Source organism: Ruditapes philippinarum, unplaced genomic scaffold, assembly GCF_026571515.1.
Source record: "Ruditapes philippinarum isolate M1 unplaced genomic scaffold, ASM2657151v2 ctg5696_1_1_1_1, whole genome shotgun sequence".
Classification (NCBI taxonomy): domain Eukaryota; kingdom Metazoa; phylum Mollusca; class Bivalvia; order Venerida; family Veneridae; genus Ruditapes; species Ruditapes philippinarum.
In genome coordinates, this window is record NW_026864013.1 from 59,119 (window position 1) to 75,147 (window position 16,029).

The 16,029-nt window shown below is 33.0% G+C and overlaps 1 protein-coding gene across 1 annotated transcript; it reads right to left on the bottom strand.

Annotated features, from left to right (window-relative positions):
* Window positions 1-2,405: 2,405 nt before the first annotated feature.
* Window positions 2,406-13,118, bottom strand: LOC132724092 (uncharacterized protein C3orf38 homolog). Its single transcript, XM_060708902.1, has 4 exons — window positions 12,953-13,118; window positions 8,756-8,859; window positions 6,553-6,639; window positions 2,406-4,396 (listed from the first exon to the last, which is right to left on the bottom strand). The coding sequence occupies exons 1-4, from the start codon at window positions 13,068-13,070 to the stop codon at window positions 3,509-3,511; spliced, it is 1,197 nt and encodes a 398-aa protein (XP_060564885.1). The 5' UTR covers window positions 13,071-13,118; the 3' UTR covers window positions 2,406-3,508.
* Between the last annotated feature and the right edge of the window lie 2,911 nt (window positions 13,119-16,029).

The window sequence follows — 16,029 nt, forward strand, 5'->3', positions numbered from 1 at the left end:
TATTTAACAAAGGGGCATAATTCATATTAGTTATGTAAAGATCAATTAGGCAATACTGCATGCTGAATATCTATGCTCTAAACATTGTAGTTTCACACAATGAAATTGTAAATCCTGGGGCATAGCCAATTTTGATCTTTAAAGGTAGCTCTAACCTTATTTCTGCACATCGTCTCATTATAAGTAGTTTTTCTGGCAAAAAGTTTAATTTAGCTCTATCGGTTCAAAAGATAAAGAGTGGACACAAAATTTTGAAACTGATACAAAATGTCACTTAGTGTGACCTTTAAATAAGGGGGTCAAAATGCCTCAAAGGGAGAATCCCCTTTATTATATGCCCTATAATTTTAGTAGAGGGGCCCCAAACAATGCTTTTTCATAACATTAAAATTCAGCCACACTAAAATTTAAAAGTGTTTTTTTGTACACCTATGTAAAGTTAGTGACCCCTAAAGAGAAGAAAAATTTTGACCCCACAGAAATGATTAAAAAAAAAATATTTGAAGACGACTGCAAAGCAAATGCTACATGCCAATTTACCGCCTCCGTGGTCGAGGGGTTAGAGTCGATGACTTCTAATCCAATTACCTCTCTGGCGTGGGTTCGATCCCTGGGAGATGCTTTGGTAGTTTAGCGCGGAGGAAGGTAGTTTAGTACTGGTGTAACTCTCCAGGAACGATGGTTAGGAAACTACCCGCCTATATGACTGAAAAACTGTTGGAAAAAGGCATAAAATGAAACAAACAAACAAATAAACAAACATGCCAATTTTCTCTGGACATTTTAGTTTCTGAATAGAAAATTTTTCATTCATTTGCTTTTAACTTGTCAAAATGGGTATTTCTTACTAATTTTCCAATAACAACTGACAACTGTTTTTGACAATCTCTAACCTGACTAGTGTTTTTGAAATATTTCATGAATAACTCACGTTTATGGGACACAGACTATCGTAAATTGGAATCAAATTGTAAAAGTCAATTTTGAAATTATTCTTATACATGTTTATCAATACATAAGTATCAGAGGCTTGTGAAATATGGCTTTCTTCAACTTGTTTGGTAGGTTTAGTGTTGAATAATATCCTCTACGTAAAAATTTGTATATGATCACAACTCTTAAATTATAAAATAATGTATATTTAATTTATCAAATGAACCAAATGAAAAAGATAACAAACCAGTTTTATTGGAGTGAATGATTTACTGAGACATATAGACATATACAATATACATTAGAAATCCTTACATTTAAAGCAATTTATTTCTCAAAAATATATCAATCTTCTTACATTCAAGGAAGGTTACTACCATATTCAACTTGTTGGTATTACATACTTTGCACTAAAGTATGTTACACAATCATGTCTATGTATTAAATCATATCATTGTCTGTGAGATACAATTTGTGATTTAAATTTTCTTTTTGAAACGGTATAAAGCTATATCTTAATATGAAATATTTTTTATAAAATATATCAACAGTAAAATTATATTGATAGATCCCTACTCTGACCTTTTATTTAAATAACAACAGATTTAACAACAAACTTTTGTTATCAAATATGTTGTGGTGAAATTCTTACTGCATCCACTAATCTGATAATTAGTTGCGGCATGGTTAAGTGGTTAACACTTCGGACTAGTAATCTAATAAGGATTGCTGACCGTGGTTCAAACCCTGTCAGGGGCAAGCCGTTGTTTCCTTGAGCAAGAAACTTTACTTTCAGTAAAGTGTTTCAATAAGCTTATATCTTCCTACATAATCCAACTAAAATAAATTAAGTATAAACTAATCTGATAATCAGAATTAGAGAAGTCAGCGATGTATGCATTGATTTCATAATCATATGGTTGATTCTTGAGTTGTAACATACAATGTCTCTGTTAGTTAACACACATGAATATTGTACGCAAATAGAATAAAATGTTCTGGAACAAAATATCATTCTGGTATTTTAGGTAGGGTTTCATTTGTTTAGCAGTGATCTTGTGCATGCGCCGGCAATAATCACTACAATATATTTATTTCATACAAGCATTTTGGGAGAATTCGGTTTTTTTTAAAATTCAAACAAATTTTTTTCAGTAGATATATAGCTTTATACACTTTAACAATATGTCAGTATTGTAAAAACCTTAAGATATTCATGAATATGTGCAATATAATCAGCAAAACTTCTGTATATATTATGGCAAAACATACTTATAAAATTAAATCATAACAAAATATAACAGAACATAGTAGTAACTATGTATACATGTATTAGTAACTATGAAAATAATGTATACACTGTTACACATATAAATAATATTGATTCAAAACAGAGACTACATAAACATGTGTATTAACAAATTTATCAACAGTCACACATGGCATTTATGAGTGTAGGACAAAAGCCCCCCCCCCCCATTTATATTTCTATGAGGAAAATATTTTCAACACCTGGTTTAGCAATAACCATTAAACAAATCTTACAGAAATTATTTGTTTTAAAGGTACTTCACAACATAAAATTTAAAAATTCTAAAAAGATTGACTGGGCCACTTAAACAGAGAAATATGAAAAAATATAACAATAATACTCATAACTAAATTGGAAATCAATATCAAGTGTGATTTTTAGCTTGATTCCAGTTAAAAGTTAAAATTTTCATTTTCAGCTCATTTTACACAGTTAAATTGATTTTTCCGGAAAAAGAAGTGATCAACTGATCTGAAATTTTGCACACAGGTTTTTGGTATAGACCAAGAAAATCAAGTTCATTGTTAAATCTGGTCCAATACAACTTTACTACCAAAAATGTACAATGAGATTTAAAGTCTGAACATTATAAATGTTATACACATGGTACTGATCAGTTACGAAAATCTTAATTATGACATAATAGGGAAATAGCCAGAAAATGACACAGATGACATGATTGAGTGTCAAAAGATATAAAATGATGAAAGCAAACAACCAATAACATGTCAAGGCTAGTAAGGATTAGATGTCTCAGGCCACATAATTAAAAGATTATGTGCTAAAACAAGTTGGTGGTTTCATAGATGATAGTAAAAATGGGAAAAATAACCGAAATGAAATGTAGATAAGCACTAAGCAGCTCCTATATACTCCATTGAAATAATATCTATGCATATCAAAATGTGAAAAATAAGGCATTTTGTAGCAATTACTAGTAAAACTTAATGGATGAAAATTTGATCCTTTAATTGTATACACCATTTGATCTATTGCTGCATGTTAAAATATTGATAACTTTAATTGATGCCTTTCACTTAAAAAGGTGTTAAGTCTGATCAGGATCCATTCTGTTCGCTATCAGTTTCTCTACTTGTAATAGAGTTGGTAAGCGAACAGCATGGATCCTGATCAGACTGCGCGGATGCGCAGGCTGGTCTGGATCCATGCTGGTCGCAAACACACTATGTTGGTTTTGTCGTGACACGGCTCAAATTAATTAAACTACGATAAATACAATATGTACATTGTACATTATCCGACTTATACAGCCACTAGGGCCATTATTTGGCTGTCAAGATTACCTTCAAGTTTAGGCATGCCTGTTGGTTTTGATGTTTTAACATCAAGTTTAATCATTTTAATTTTCCAATTATTATCAAAACGAGGGTCTTTAACAATACCAAACACTTGTTGGAATATGCCTAAACATTCATTGTGTCGATGTAGAGTTCCACATACAAGAATCATCACAAGCCCATGTTGGTTTGATTTCACATAAATTCCTTCACGAGTTAAATTCGGGTTAAATAAAACTTGCTCTTCTTTTGAGAATGCTAGAAATCTTTGAGATACTAGAATAGGTCCTTCAAACTTCTCCACGTTAGGTTCCGGTGTACAGGAGTTCAGTAAAAGATACGCATCATCCCAGAAATGATGTGGTCCAAAGTCTTCTGGCGCTTTTTGCATACTAGGACAATTTGAATTCAAAGTGTTGAAAAACCATTCAGCAAATTTTTCACCTAAAGTTTGAAATTCTGAGCTAACTACTTGTGATGATAATTTATCTACATTATTTGAATTAACAATACCTGGAACACTGCTACCTGGATGGATACAGTGTTGATTATTCAAGTCGAGTAAAGCACTTTGACCTTGTGCTGTTTGAGATGTGTTCTGTGGAGAGCTGGTTCCCGCATGAACATTTGTAACATTAACAGACGGATTAACTTGAAAATTATAGTGAATATGCTGGTTCCCTTGACCCTGAGCTCCTCCTGGCTGTGACTGGTTCCTTGAATTGAGTGGCTGATTAATATCTTCTAAATCTAATGACTGGTGCCCAGCATCCTGAAGGGTTTGAGCAGAGGTTGAAGTCTGGTTCCTAGCTTTTGTATTTGTTGGTTTGTCTTCATCAAGATCTATGTCCATCTATAAACAAAACAATGAACTTAAAACAATAGCTGTAATAACAATCTTTCACATGGTTCATACTTTTTACTATTTAAAAAAAGAATAAATGCTTGAATGCATATTCCGATATTGGTTAGCAGAAAGAACAAATATAATTTTCGTACATGTATGACATTAGACTGAGTGAAATCAAGAATACTGTATTCAAACATATAATTCTCTTTAATTTGTTTATTTGTATAATGTGCAAATGGAAATGAATACTAATTTCTAGTCCATTTTTGTTAGAAATTGAAGATTGTTGTTCACATGCATTTTTACAGTTGTCATGACTAAATACATATCTAAACTTAGTTCTTGGCCATACATTACAAGAGCACCATAAAGGCAGGACAATATACATGCTTGAGTAATCAATTATAATCCTTCAATTAAAGAAGCGATCCATTCATGACATTGGTCGAATGCATGTTTTATCTTCTCTTATAATAACAAGTGTGCTGGACTATTCTCAGTGCTTGATATTAAAGTTGCTCTTCTAAAGTATTTAAAAAGGGCCATAACTTTCTTAGTTAGAGCTATGGGCCTTGGTCTGTGATCTCCTTTTCTGCAATCAAATAGTGTGTGAGGTTTCCACCCATTTCCTTTAGTAGTTTTGGAGATACCAACTTGCACCCAAAAACTTAATCTAAGTGTGACCCCGGCGCCTGGGTGAGTACAATAGCTATCCTTATTCTTCGAAAAAGTTCAGCTTAAACAAATAAACAAGACAAAACAAACAAAAATTCAATACATTTTGGTCCTGAACCATGGCTAGAATATTCTGCAGTATTAACTAATTCTGTAATAATTTATTTAATCTACAAATCTGGAAAGTACTGGCAGAGTATTCTCAAAAACTCAAAAAAAAATGCCTAATAATTTCAATTTCTTACCATTGTTTCAAAAGATACAGGAAGAACATGAAATTTCTGACATATGGTGCACAAAATTATACACCAAAATTCTTTCAAGCAAATCAAAATGATATGTACATTGTACTAAAAAATGAAGTCTATTTATCATCACTTATTTTAAATTATTTACCATCTAATTTAAACTCTACACAAAACAAGAGGGCCATAATGGCCCTGAGGTCGCTCACCTGTATAAAGGCACCCGGAGCGGGGCCAGTTAAAACCCCAGGGCTTTTATTTGAACAAACTTAGAAGACACCCATTAGAAGATGTTTCACAATGTTAAGTTTTTACTACACACATATAATGAAAAACAATGATCTACTCCCCCCCCCCCCCGTCAGGGCCAATTTTAATCCAGGGGCTTTTATTTGAACAAACTTGGTAGACACCAATACGAAGATGTTTCATGCTAAACATCTAAGCTCTAGCTCATTGGGTTTTTTAAAAGAAGATTTTTTAAGTTTTTACTATACACATATAGTTAAAAACAATGACACCCCTGGGGCGGGGCCAGTTTTGACCCCAGGGCTTTTATTTGAACAAACTTTGTAGACACTCACAAGAAGATGTTTCATGCTAAATATCTAAACTCCAGCTATTTGGGTTTTTTCAAAGAAGATTTTAAGTTTTTGCTATACACATATAAGGAAAATCAATGACACCCGGGGCGGGGCCAGTTTTGACCCCAGGGCTTTTATTTGAACAAACTTGGTAGACACCCATTAGAACATGTTTTATGTTAAATATCTTAGCTCTAGCTCTTTGAGTTCTTTAAAAGAAGATTTTTTAAGTTTTTACTATATGCATATAGGGAAAATCAATGACCCCCTGGGGCGGGGCCAATTTTGACCCCAGGGCTTTTATTTGAACAAACTTGGTAGACACTCATTAGAAGATGTTTCATGCTAAATATCTTAGCTCTAGCTCTTTGGGTTCTTTAAAAGAATATTTTTTAAGTTTTTACAATATGCATATAGGGAAAATCAAAGACCCCCTGGGGCGGGGCCAATTTTGACCCAAGGGCTTTTATTTGAACAAACTTGGTAGACACTCATTAGAAGATGTTTCATGCTTAATATCTAAACTCTAGCTATTTGGGTTTTTTCAAAGAAGATTTTTAAGTTTTTGCTATACACATATAAGAAAAAGTTTGTTAACTTAGATTCTAGAAAATCTGATAGGTTCCTAGTTGATTGAGACAAAACTGCAACTTACAAAATCATCTTCTCGAATGTTTGTACCCCATTTCTTCAAAATAATTCGGATCAAACCAGACTTGTCTATATTAACTGGCACAATCACCTGAAATAAAGGAGATAACAAAGAATTCAAACAATTGCATCTTACATAATATGTTAAAGTTATAATACATAGATGGAAACTATATTCAATGACACACTGTCCATCTTTGGCCAACAGTTGAAAATGATTAATAATACTAATTCATTTTCCAAAATGTTAAATTGTAGCATATACGAGTTGTCAAAAATGAGCTTTTGTGATGGCAAAAACTTGTTTTTATTCTGATGCACAAGTAGGTCACAGGTGCTAAAAATATACTTTGAACGCCACATGTAGGGATCACAAAAAGAGGTAAAATTTGTGAACTGTATCTATTTTGAAACAAGGGCAACATTGTCACAATATACGCCGGTCACAGAAGCTTTTGACAAAGGTGTGGGCATTATAGATATGCATATAGGAGATATGCTCTGGACAATATCCAGAAAATATCTGGATATTTTATCATCTCTAGTGATTTTGACCTTGCAAATATTAACCTTAATTACATGTGTCACACTTGTAGTCATGACAGTTATCATTTGTGTTACAATCCATCAATAAATGATGACTAAATGGTCCCTGTTCACAAACTTTGACCTCTCTATGTGACCTTGAGTTTGGTAGAAGGGACCTGGATTATATGCGCAATAAGCCTCACAAAGGTGAACATTTGTGACAAGTTACATTAAAATCCCCTGATGAATGTAGAAGTTCGGCTCCGAACAAGCATTTTTCAATGACCTCTAAGTGTGACCTTAACCTTTAACCTCGAGACATGGTTCATGCATTTGACACTGCTTATTCATAATGGTGAACATTCCTATGAAGCTCCATTAGAATCCCACCATGCATGGAGGAGACATGCTCTGGACAATGTCTATATTTTATAATCTTTAGTGACCTTGACCATGTATGTATAAACCTAAATTATATGTTTCACACCAGTAGTTATGATAATGACCATATGTATTTCAATCCCGCAATAAATGATGACTAAATGGTCTGAATACACATTTTCATATTTTTATCTGAACTTTGACCCCTTTGTGTGACCTTGACCATGGCCACAAGGTTGAAGGACCTAAATTGTGCACAATGGTGAACATTTGTGCCAAGTTATATATTGAAATCCCTCTATGCATGTAGAAGTTTTGCTCCAGACAAGCGTTTTTCAATGACCTTTAAGTGTGACCTTGACCTTTTACCTAGAGACCTGCTACATGACCGCAACACAGTTCCTCATAGTGGTTAACATTTCTATGATGTTTCATTAAAATTCTTCCATGCGTGTAGGAGATATGCTCCAGACAATAATCGAATGCCGCCCACCCAGCCGCTCGCCAGGGGGGGGAACTATAATATGATCGTTTTTCAAACGGGCGTATATAAAAATTGAAGTGTTTAAAAGAAATAAAAGACTTTATATAATCATGTATAAGATAGTTTTTCATTTTTTTTTTTGACATGTCTTAAACTTCCCAAAACACCATTTCATTTTACCAGTCTTTTTACAAAATAGCAGGAATTTTAAGTCCCTCTCTCCTTCACCATCCAGTCTTTGACTGTTTTAGGAAACTGAAGGAGTTTCGTTTGTTTGTTTGTTTCATTTGACGCCTTTTCCCCCAACAGTATTTCAGTCATATAGGCGGGTAGTTTCCTAACCATCGTTCCTGGAAAGTTACACCAGTACTAGACTACCTTCCCCTGGGCTAAACTACCAAAGCATCTCCCGGGGATTGAACCCACGCCAGAGAGGTAACTGGATTAGAAGTCATCGACTCTAACCCCTCGACCACGTAGGCGGTCTCTGAAGGAGTTTCAAAGCTGATACACCTTACTAATAAAACGATGAAATGCATGACTTATAGAGATAATACAACAAGTGAAAATCATATGACCAAATAAACAATCAGACATTGGATTAAAATAAAATGAAAATAACCAATGAATGAAGCCATTACAAATTAACTTAGGCATGAACAATAAAATGGCTGCACCCATGAAATAATGATAATTGAATGCAAGTAAAATCCAAAAGAATTTAAGTTAAATACGCATTTAAGATGCAAACTATTGCAAATGTCTAAGGATGCAGATACATGTAATTATTAGGTCCCATGTAATGGATACAAACTTTCTGTTCTGCTAGGAACTTGAAAAGAATATCCCTCTTCACTTTTTTCCTCTTTAATAATTCTATTGCAGATGGTGTGTACTCAATGATAGCTTTGATTGCCTCTGAAAACAAAATATATATATATATATAAATATCTGTAATATACATTTTTAAATAATGTCATATCCAAATACCTAAGATTTGTTTACAAGTATAAGTAATACTGTTTACAAACCAAACAAACTGAAGCTCCAAGCGCTAATTACAGTGAATGAATGAAATACAAGGGCCATCAGTGATGACATGTGTCGCATCACAGTGTTTTTTTTCTTCTTTTTATAACTACTACCCTAAAACGGTACTGCTCCCAATAGAAAATAGACATTAAAATTCCCAATTTCCAATGTTTAAATTGCCAAAATGGCTGTTCAAAATTCCCACAAGGCCAAGTGATTTCTCTGAAATGATTTAAATCCAACATAAATCACCACTCAATAGTTCTATCTGGACTGAGTGGAAGCTGTTAGCTCTCTTTATTCATGATGACTAATCTTATTTGTAGCTGAAAAAAATGCATAAAAAAATTCCCAATTTAAGTAAAAATAATGCATTTTTTTCCAATCAGTCAGGTACCTGCACCATTCCCAAAGTAGAGAAAAAATTGCTGCCTCATGATAGCCATACCTCAGCAAAAAATCATTCAACCTGAAAATCTGTGTGATATGCACAAGAATTTGAGCTACCGATCAATCCTGTAAAGTTTCATTGAAATTGCATTAGTGGTATAACAGGAGTAGTCCGGACAAATTTAAGAATTAAAATCATGAAAGGGCCAAAACTCTGACAAAAATCACGGATTTATATAACAAGGATCGGACACTATCGTTTAGCTTAAAATCGCGTCGTGCATGCGTGGAATCGCATATCCGATAAAGGTGGACAGAATGAGAGATGGCGGAACGTGCGGAGTGCGAAATATGACGGATTTTCACAAGAGTATGTGGTGTTATTGCAGCTTTGTGAAAAATAATACACACTATGAATGTATTGATACAGTATTATTTTGTGCCGCTAAAGTATTAATATATGAAAATATGCCGATAGAACGCTGCAACGCCAAGTTAAAAAAGTACCTAATTTAATATTAAAAATATTTGCCTATTGTTTAGGCATACTCTACACTTTGATGCCCTTTAACTTCAAGCACAAATGATTACCACGATTCAGATTAAGATAATTATTTTTTACATGGTTTAATGGTTACATTGCAAAAAAATGTTTCTTGATTGCTTAAAAACTTTTCAAGAAATTCATGTTTGAAATTTGTCTTTATTTCTGTGAATTATTTCCAAATGATTTGAAGATTTTTTTATTTTGATTACCTGAATATTAGTATAAATAAAGTAAATATTCTACTAATTAGTGTATTAAATATATTTTCAGATCATTCAAGACAAGCGTTCATATATAGATGAATTCATTAGATTGGCAAGGAAGAAACTTTTATTGGCATACAGAACAGCTGTTTTATAATATTATTTTTTATTTTTAAACAGATTTTTTTCATAGTTATCCTTCACAATTCATGTCAAATGATTTATTTGTCATATGTTTTATTTTCATTATTTTTCAACGAAAGGACTATACAAATTTAGTTGTATATTTTCAATTTCATTTATAAATGTTATTTAAGAAAATACATTTACATTGTATTTATATATATCCTCTTTAGAATCATTTTCTTATTACACATACCATGGACTGCAGTTAAAGACCATGCACATACAAAATAATATATACAAATTCTATTTGTTTTTGAAGATTGAGTGTTGCAATTATCACATGTAATCTGGTAATGAAAGTTTGAAAATAAAGTTTTTCAATTATCACTTGTTACCTGGTAATTAACCCCCTTCAAAAGTAATTAAACTTCAAAGAAATTTAAGCGATGTGTAAAAAATAATCAACAGTTACTTTTATTTCGCATAATACTGACTCAAACTGTAAAGATTTTTATTGTTTTCTAGCGTTACATTAAAAAATATCAGAAATATCTTTCTACAGGCATGTAAATAAAAAGAATAATTAAAATATACGAGTGACAATAAAAAGGCCGGAATCGTGACAGCCACACGAGAGTACTTTACTGTTATGATGATTGTCTACTTCACTGCACCGACATTTGAAAACAGATTTACAAAAAAAAAAATAATGATATAAATGATGAATGACATTTAAATATTCTATGAAAATGGCAATATTGACAATATCAGCAATATTTTGTACTAATTAATGAATAAAATTTACTTCACATGTTGAGCGAATCGTAAAGCAAGCAATACATTACCCGTAAAACAATTGTGCGTCAATTAATTTGACTACATAACCCAATAAATCTTCAATATTGCATCTTTGATCATCTGTGAATAACTTACATCGGCTTCTTTTTTATTTTAAAATTGAATTTATTTGTTTGGCACATTTGGTTCAAAGAATCTACGTTACCCTAAAAATCATTAAATGATCATATTTTAATGATATTTTTGTTGATCAATATAAATTTATTTCACCAAAAAAATAAAAATAAAATTTATGATCTTTTTGTTAATCAATATTAATTTAATTCACAAAAAAAAACAATAATTATATATACATGTACTGATGATGTAGTCCTAGAACAGTCACATTTTCACATTTCATTATTTTCACTTTGTATAATTATAGATCTGTCTTTTTAGTCATGCAATTATTGGCTAATAATTTAAAACAAAAGCTATTTAAGCTAGAATAAAACATTGTGAAATTTTAACAACTTTCTAATGGTAGAAAGTTGTTTAGTTTTGTTTATTGGTACAAACAGTTTTGCTACAACAGAAGCGCACTTACTATTGGATCCACTTTCATACTGGTATATAACAACTAGAGCAATGGACAGTTAGTCTGAGAATACTGTGTCCCAACAGTAGATCAAGATTTCTCTCTCTCATTTGAGGTCATGTCCTCATACAAATATAATGTTCATATTCATTCCCTAAACATGTGGCTGTGTCTATCTATCAGTTTAAATGATTCTGCGGACCTTTAATCTTGATCAGTGCAGCACTAATCAAAGAAAATCAAAGGCGGCGCTGATTTCATTCATGTAAATTTACAAGGTCATTTTGATGACGTAGCGTGTAATACCTACTGCCAAATTATAAAAGATGTAAATTGTTGAGCACACGAACTGTTTATTATGTCACTTTGCTGTCAATTAGCAACACAACTTTTAATTGGCTATAATTTAGGGTATGGACAGATAACAATCAATGCCCAGAGGCACGGTTTACATTTTAGATACAGGTGCTGTGTTTGATTTTTTTATGTTTATTTTTTTTATATCGGGAATTCAAGCTATAATATCAGGAATCGGGATCAGTGTTGAAATATCGGGATTTTTTTAAATCCCGCCAGGATATCGCATGTCTGCCTGCTTTTTATATAAAAAATGTAAATTTACCGCAGATTTCTTCAAGTTAATTTTTTAATCGTCGTTGCGGACAGATACTCTGTTTCTTTAAAGAATGAATTAGATATTTGAATTAAACAGTATTTTTCTTCAAAATAAACTTTAAATTTCCAAAATCGGATAATAAATGGAAAAGCTATATGGTATTTTGTAAAGTAGGTATCCGTTACGAACCGGCATTTACGCTTAGCGCCGGTAAATTAGCGATCGGTGTACCTTTATCTGGTGCGCGACAAGATATTTAAGCATTTATATAGGGTTAACTGGGAGTGTCCGATCCCTGTAATATAAATCTGTGCAAAACTCAATGAACCAAAATTGTCGACGAGATGCACAACTGATTTTCCACTTGTGCAATTAGATACGTGTATTGTGTATTGAGTGTGCAAAAGGCGTTGCATTATTTGTGTTTATCGATAGTATAGAGGGGTACATTTGCTGTTATTTTTTAATTATTTGCTTATATTTTTCAATAACAGATAGAATGTCAATCTCCTGTGATCACACTGCTTGTAGATATCACACTCCTTCAAGTGACTTGATATCAACATTGTTACACAAAATTGCTTTAAACTTCACCTAGTGTTTATATTTTGTCAATGTAATGCTTCAAATAAGACGGAAGAGGACTGGAGACTCCGAGGCAATACTTTTCACAATAGACGAATGTCCTATCCGAATACTATAACACTTTGTATTTTTTGTACCTGAGGTTCGTGAAACCGATATTTGTTTTTTCGTTGTAGTGTCAACAAGAGATGAAAGGTCATTATAATCAAGCATGCCAAGTAGCTTTTTACAGCCTTCCTTTTCCGCGTTATTCATTTTATCTCACTAGTTTCTGTTTTGTTTTGGTTTTCCAGGCAAGAGGCCGCTAAATTAGGAAGTTAAATAGAAATGGACCATTATCAATTCTGACCAAAAGTAATGAATTAAGTCCAGATTTCGGAATATATGTCAGTGCAAGAAATATATATATTTTGATTTTTTTAATTATGAACGATCTTGTCTTGGTTGGAAAATCGACATGTCCATCAAAACATCAACCAATTTCCCTGGTATAAATTACGTGTTCTTTTTATGTCACATTTTTCCTAATTAATGAAGAGGTGACATAAATCCGAGAAAATATGAAACATTTTAGATACACTTCTGGTGTAATTGTAGTCGTTGTATACATATCTGGCAGCTGACCTTTGAACTTATTCTATTTTGTAAACCAGATATTTTTGCCAAGGATGCCAAACTCTAACTGGGGCCAGATCGACATATAGGTTTTGTAGGCATTTTCTTTAACCTTTTTGTTTGAAGTTTTGACATTTCTTTCTATAAATCTGAGTGAATTATTTGCTTTTGCTGTTATGTTGTTTATATGATTGGTCCAAGATAAATCTTTACTAATTGTTACACCTAAATATTTTGCAGCCTCAGTTGATTTTAGAACTTTGTTTACCATGTAAATTATAAGGGGATGCTTCTGGATGTTGTTTTTTTTTGCAGCTGATACTAAGGACTTCACATTTATCTGGGTTAAATTCCATGGACTAATCAGATCCCAAGTTTTCAAGACTGTTGAAATCTTTTTGGAGGGTTTTTGCATCTTGGGTTGATTTGATTGTTACTATTGTATCGTCTGCAAATACAATGTAGTCTAACCTTGCCCTTAACACTATCAGTGAGGTCATTTATGTAAGAAAAGGCAAGGTCTCAGGATCGAGCCTTGGGGGACACCAGAAAGAACTGCTAGGTTGTCAGAGTTTTGACCATCGACCACGACCTGTTTGGTGCGACCATATAAAAATGACCTTGTCCAATTGATGACCTCTGAACTAACACCTAGTCTGTGTGGTTTAAGAAGAAGCTTGTGGTGGTCGACTTTATCAAATGCTTTGCTGAAGTCCATAACAATGACATCGTCTGTTGGCCTTGCTCTAAATTGTCATGAACTTCCTGGGTGAAACTGATAAGCTGGGTTTCACAGCTATGTTTTGACCTGAAACCATGTTGGAATTTGCTGAGAATATCATGCTTATCGTAGAAAGACATGATATTGGAGACAATTATGTGCTCCATTAGTTTTGAGGCAATGCAAGTTAATGATATTGGTCTATAGTTACTAGGCTTCCAGTTTCGCCCTTTCTTATAAACAGGGGCAATGACTGCATGCTTCCAGTCATAAGGAACAGTACCAGTTTTTAAGGAAATTTGGAAGATGTGTGTGAGAACTGGGGCAATATCAGTATGAAGTTCTTTCAATAACCTTGGGGACAGGTGGTCGGGACCAGAGGCTTTGCTTGGGTTTAAACCTTTGAGTAGTTTCTTTGTAAACTCATTCCTCGGTTATGTTGACATTTGGCTTTTGGTTAGTTTTGTGGAATGAGCAATTGTTTGCATGACAGGTTTAGACTTAATGGTTGGGGGCGGGAAAAGACAGACTCAAATTGTTTGTTTAGTATGTCTGCCTTCATTTTGGAACCAGTAAAGGTTTGACCATCACTCTTTAAAGGTGCGACTCCACAGTTTTCTGTTTTGTTTGATTTGATGAAAGAGTAGAACTTCTTACTCATGAGTCATGCCTGGTTGTGAATTATCAGAGAAAATAACCTTTTCTAAGTACAACAAGTATGAGTTCCTTTTTTTCTTTTTGGACTTTGCCTCTAAGCTTTTTTAATTTGCTTAGCAGGTCCGGGGTATTTTTTTGAATACAGTCGATCACGTTTCCTAATTTGGCTAATGATGTTTGGATTAACCAGGGTAGATCGCGACGTACCTTAATTCGTACATGTACAGACTCAATCAAACCGAGACTGCAATTCTCTTGTAATTTTGTTGTGATTAATGCTTCCGAGGAATCACTTTTGTAACATTCTGTTTATTTGAGGATTATTAAAATCAACACCACAGCTAGCTTATAATACAGCTTTATTGTTTTACATTCATACATACACTGTAACTCTCTATAAAATACATGATAAACATAACATATTAAAACAACTATCTAAATAGCTCCACCTCTTGGGTGTGTACTAAGTGTCAGTCATCACATCCTCCCTTGATTTGAATAGTTTCTCACGGTATAAATTCATAAACTAATAACATCTACTTCTAGTATGAACACCTAGAAAACTAATTGCTTATTAGATAAATATAACACTATAATGATTGCTTATTAGATAAATATAACAACATAATCCAACTTCTAATGTCAACACACCCTTTGTTTGATAACACAATTATTATCCAAAGTATGGCTTTACATGACTTACATTCCTGTAATAAATGTTGCCACTTGTACTTATCACCTTCACAGATGTGCCCTTTTGACTTACAACCCTACAGATATCATTTGCCCAATTAGTTAACATTTTACCTTTATTTTTTCTCATGTCTGAGAATTAGGACTCTCTGCCCTATCTTGAATTTTCTGTACCCTTTGGCCATATGTTTGTTTGCCCAATATTGAATTCTTTGTTTCTGTATCCTGTCCCTATTTCTCAATTTTGCGTTAACTCTTATTTTTTCTAACTGTGGAATTTTTGTTTTAATATCTCTGTTAAACATCAAAAATGCTGGTGCAAAATTTGTAGTGCAATGTGGTGTTGCTCTGAAATGTAGCAAAAATGTGTTTAATGCTTCTCTCCAATTTTTGTTTTCTGAGATTGCAGTATGAACACACTTTTTTAGAGACCTATTAAAATTCTCTACTAAACCATTTGACCTAGGAAAGTATGGTGTTGACCTACAATGTTTGATGCCATGTTCATGACAAAATACCTTAAATTCC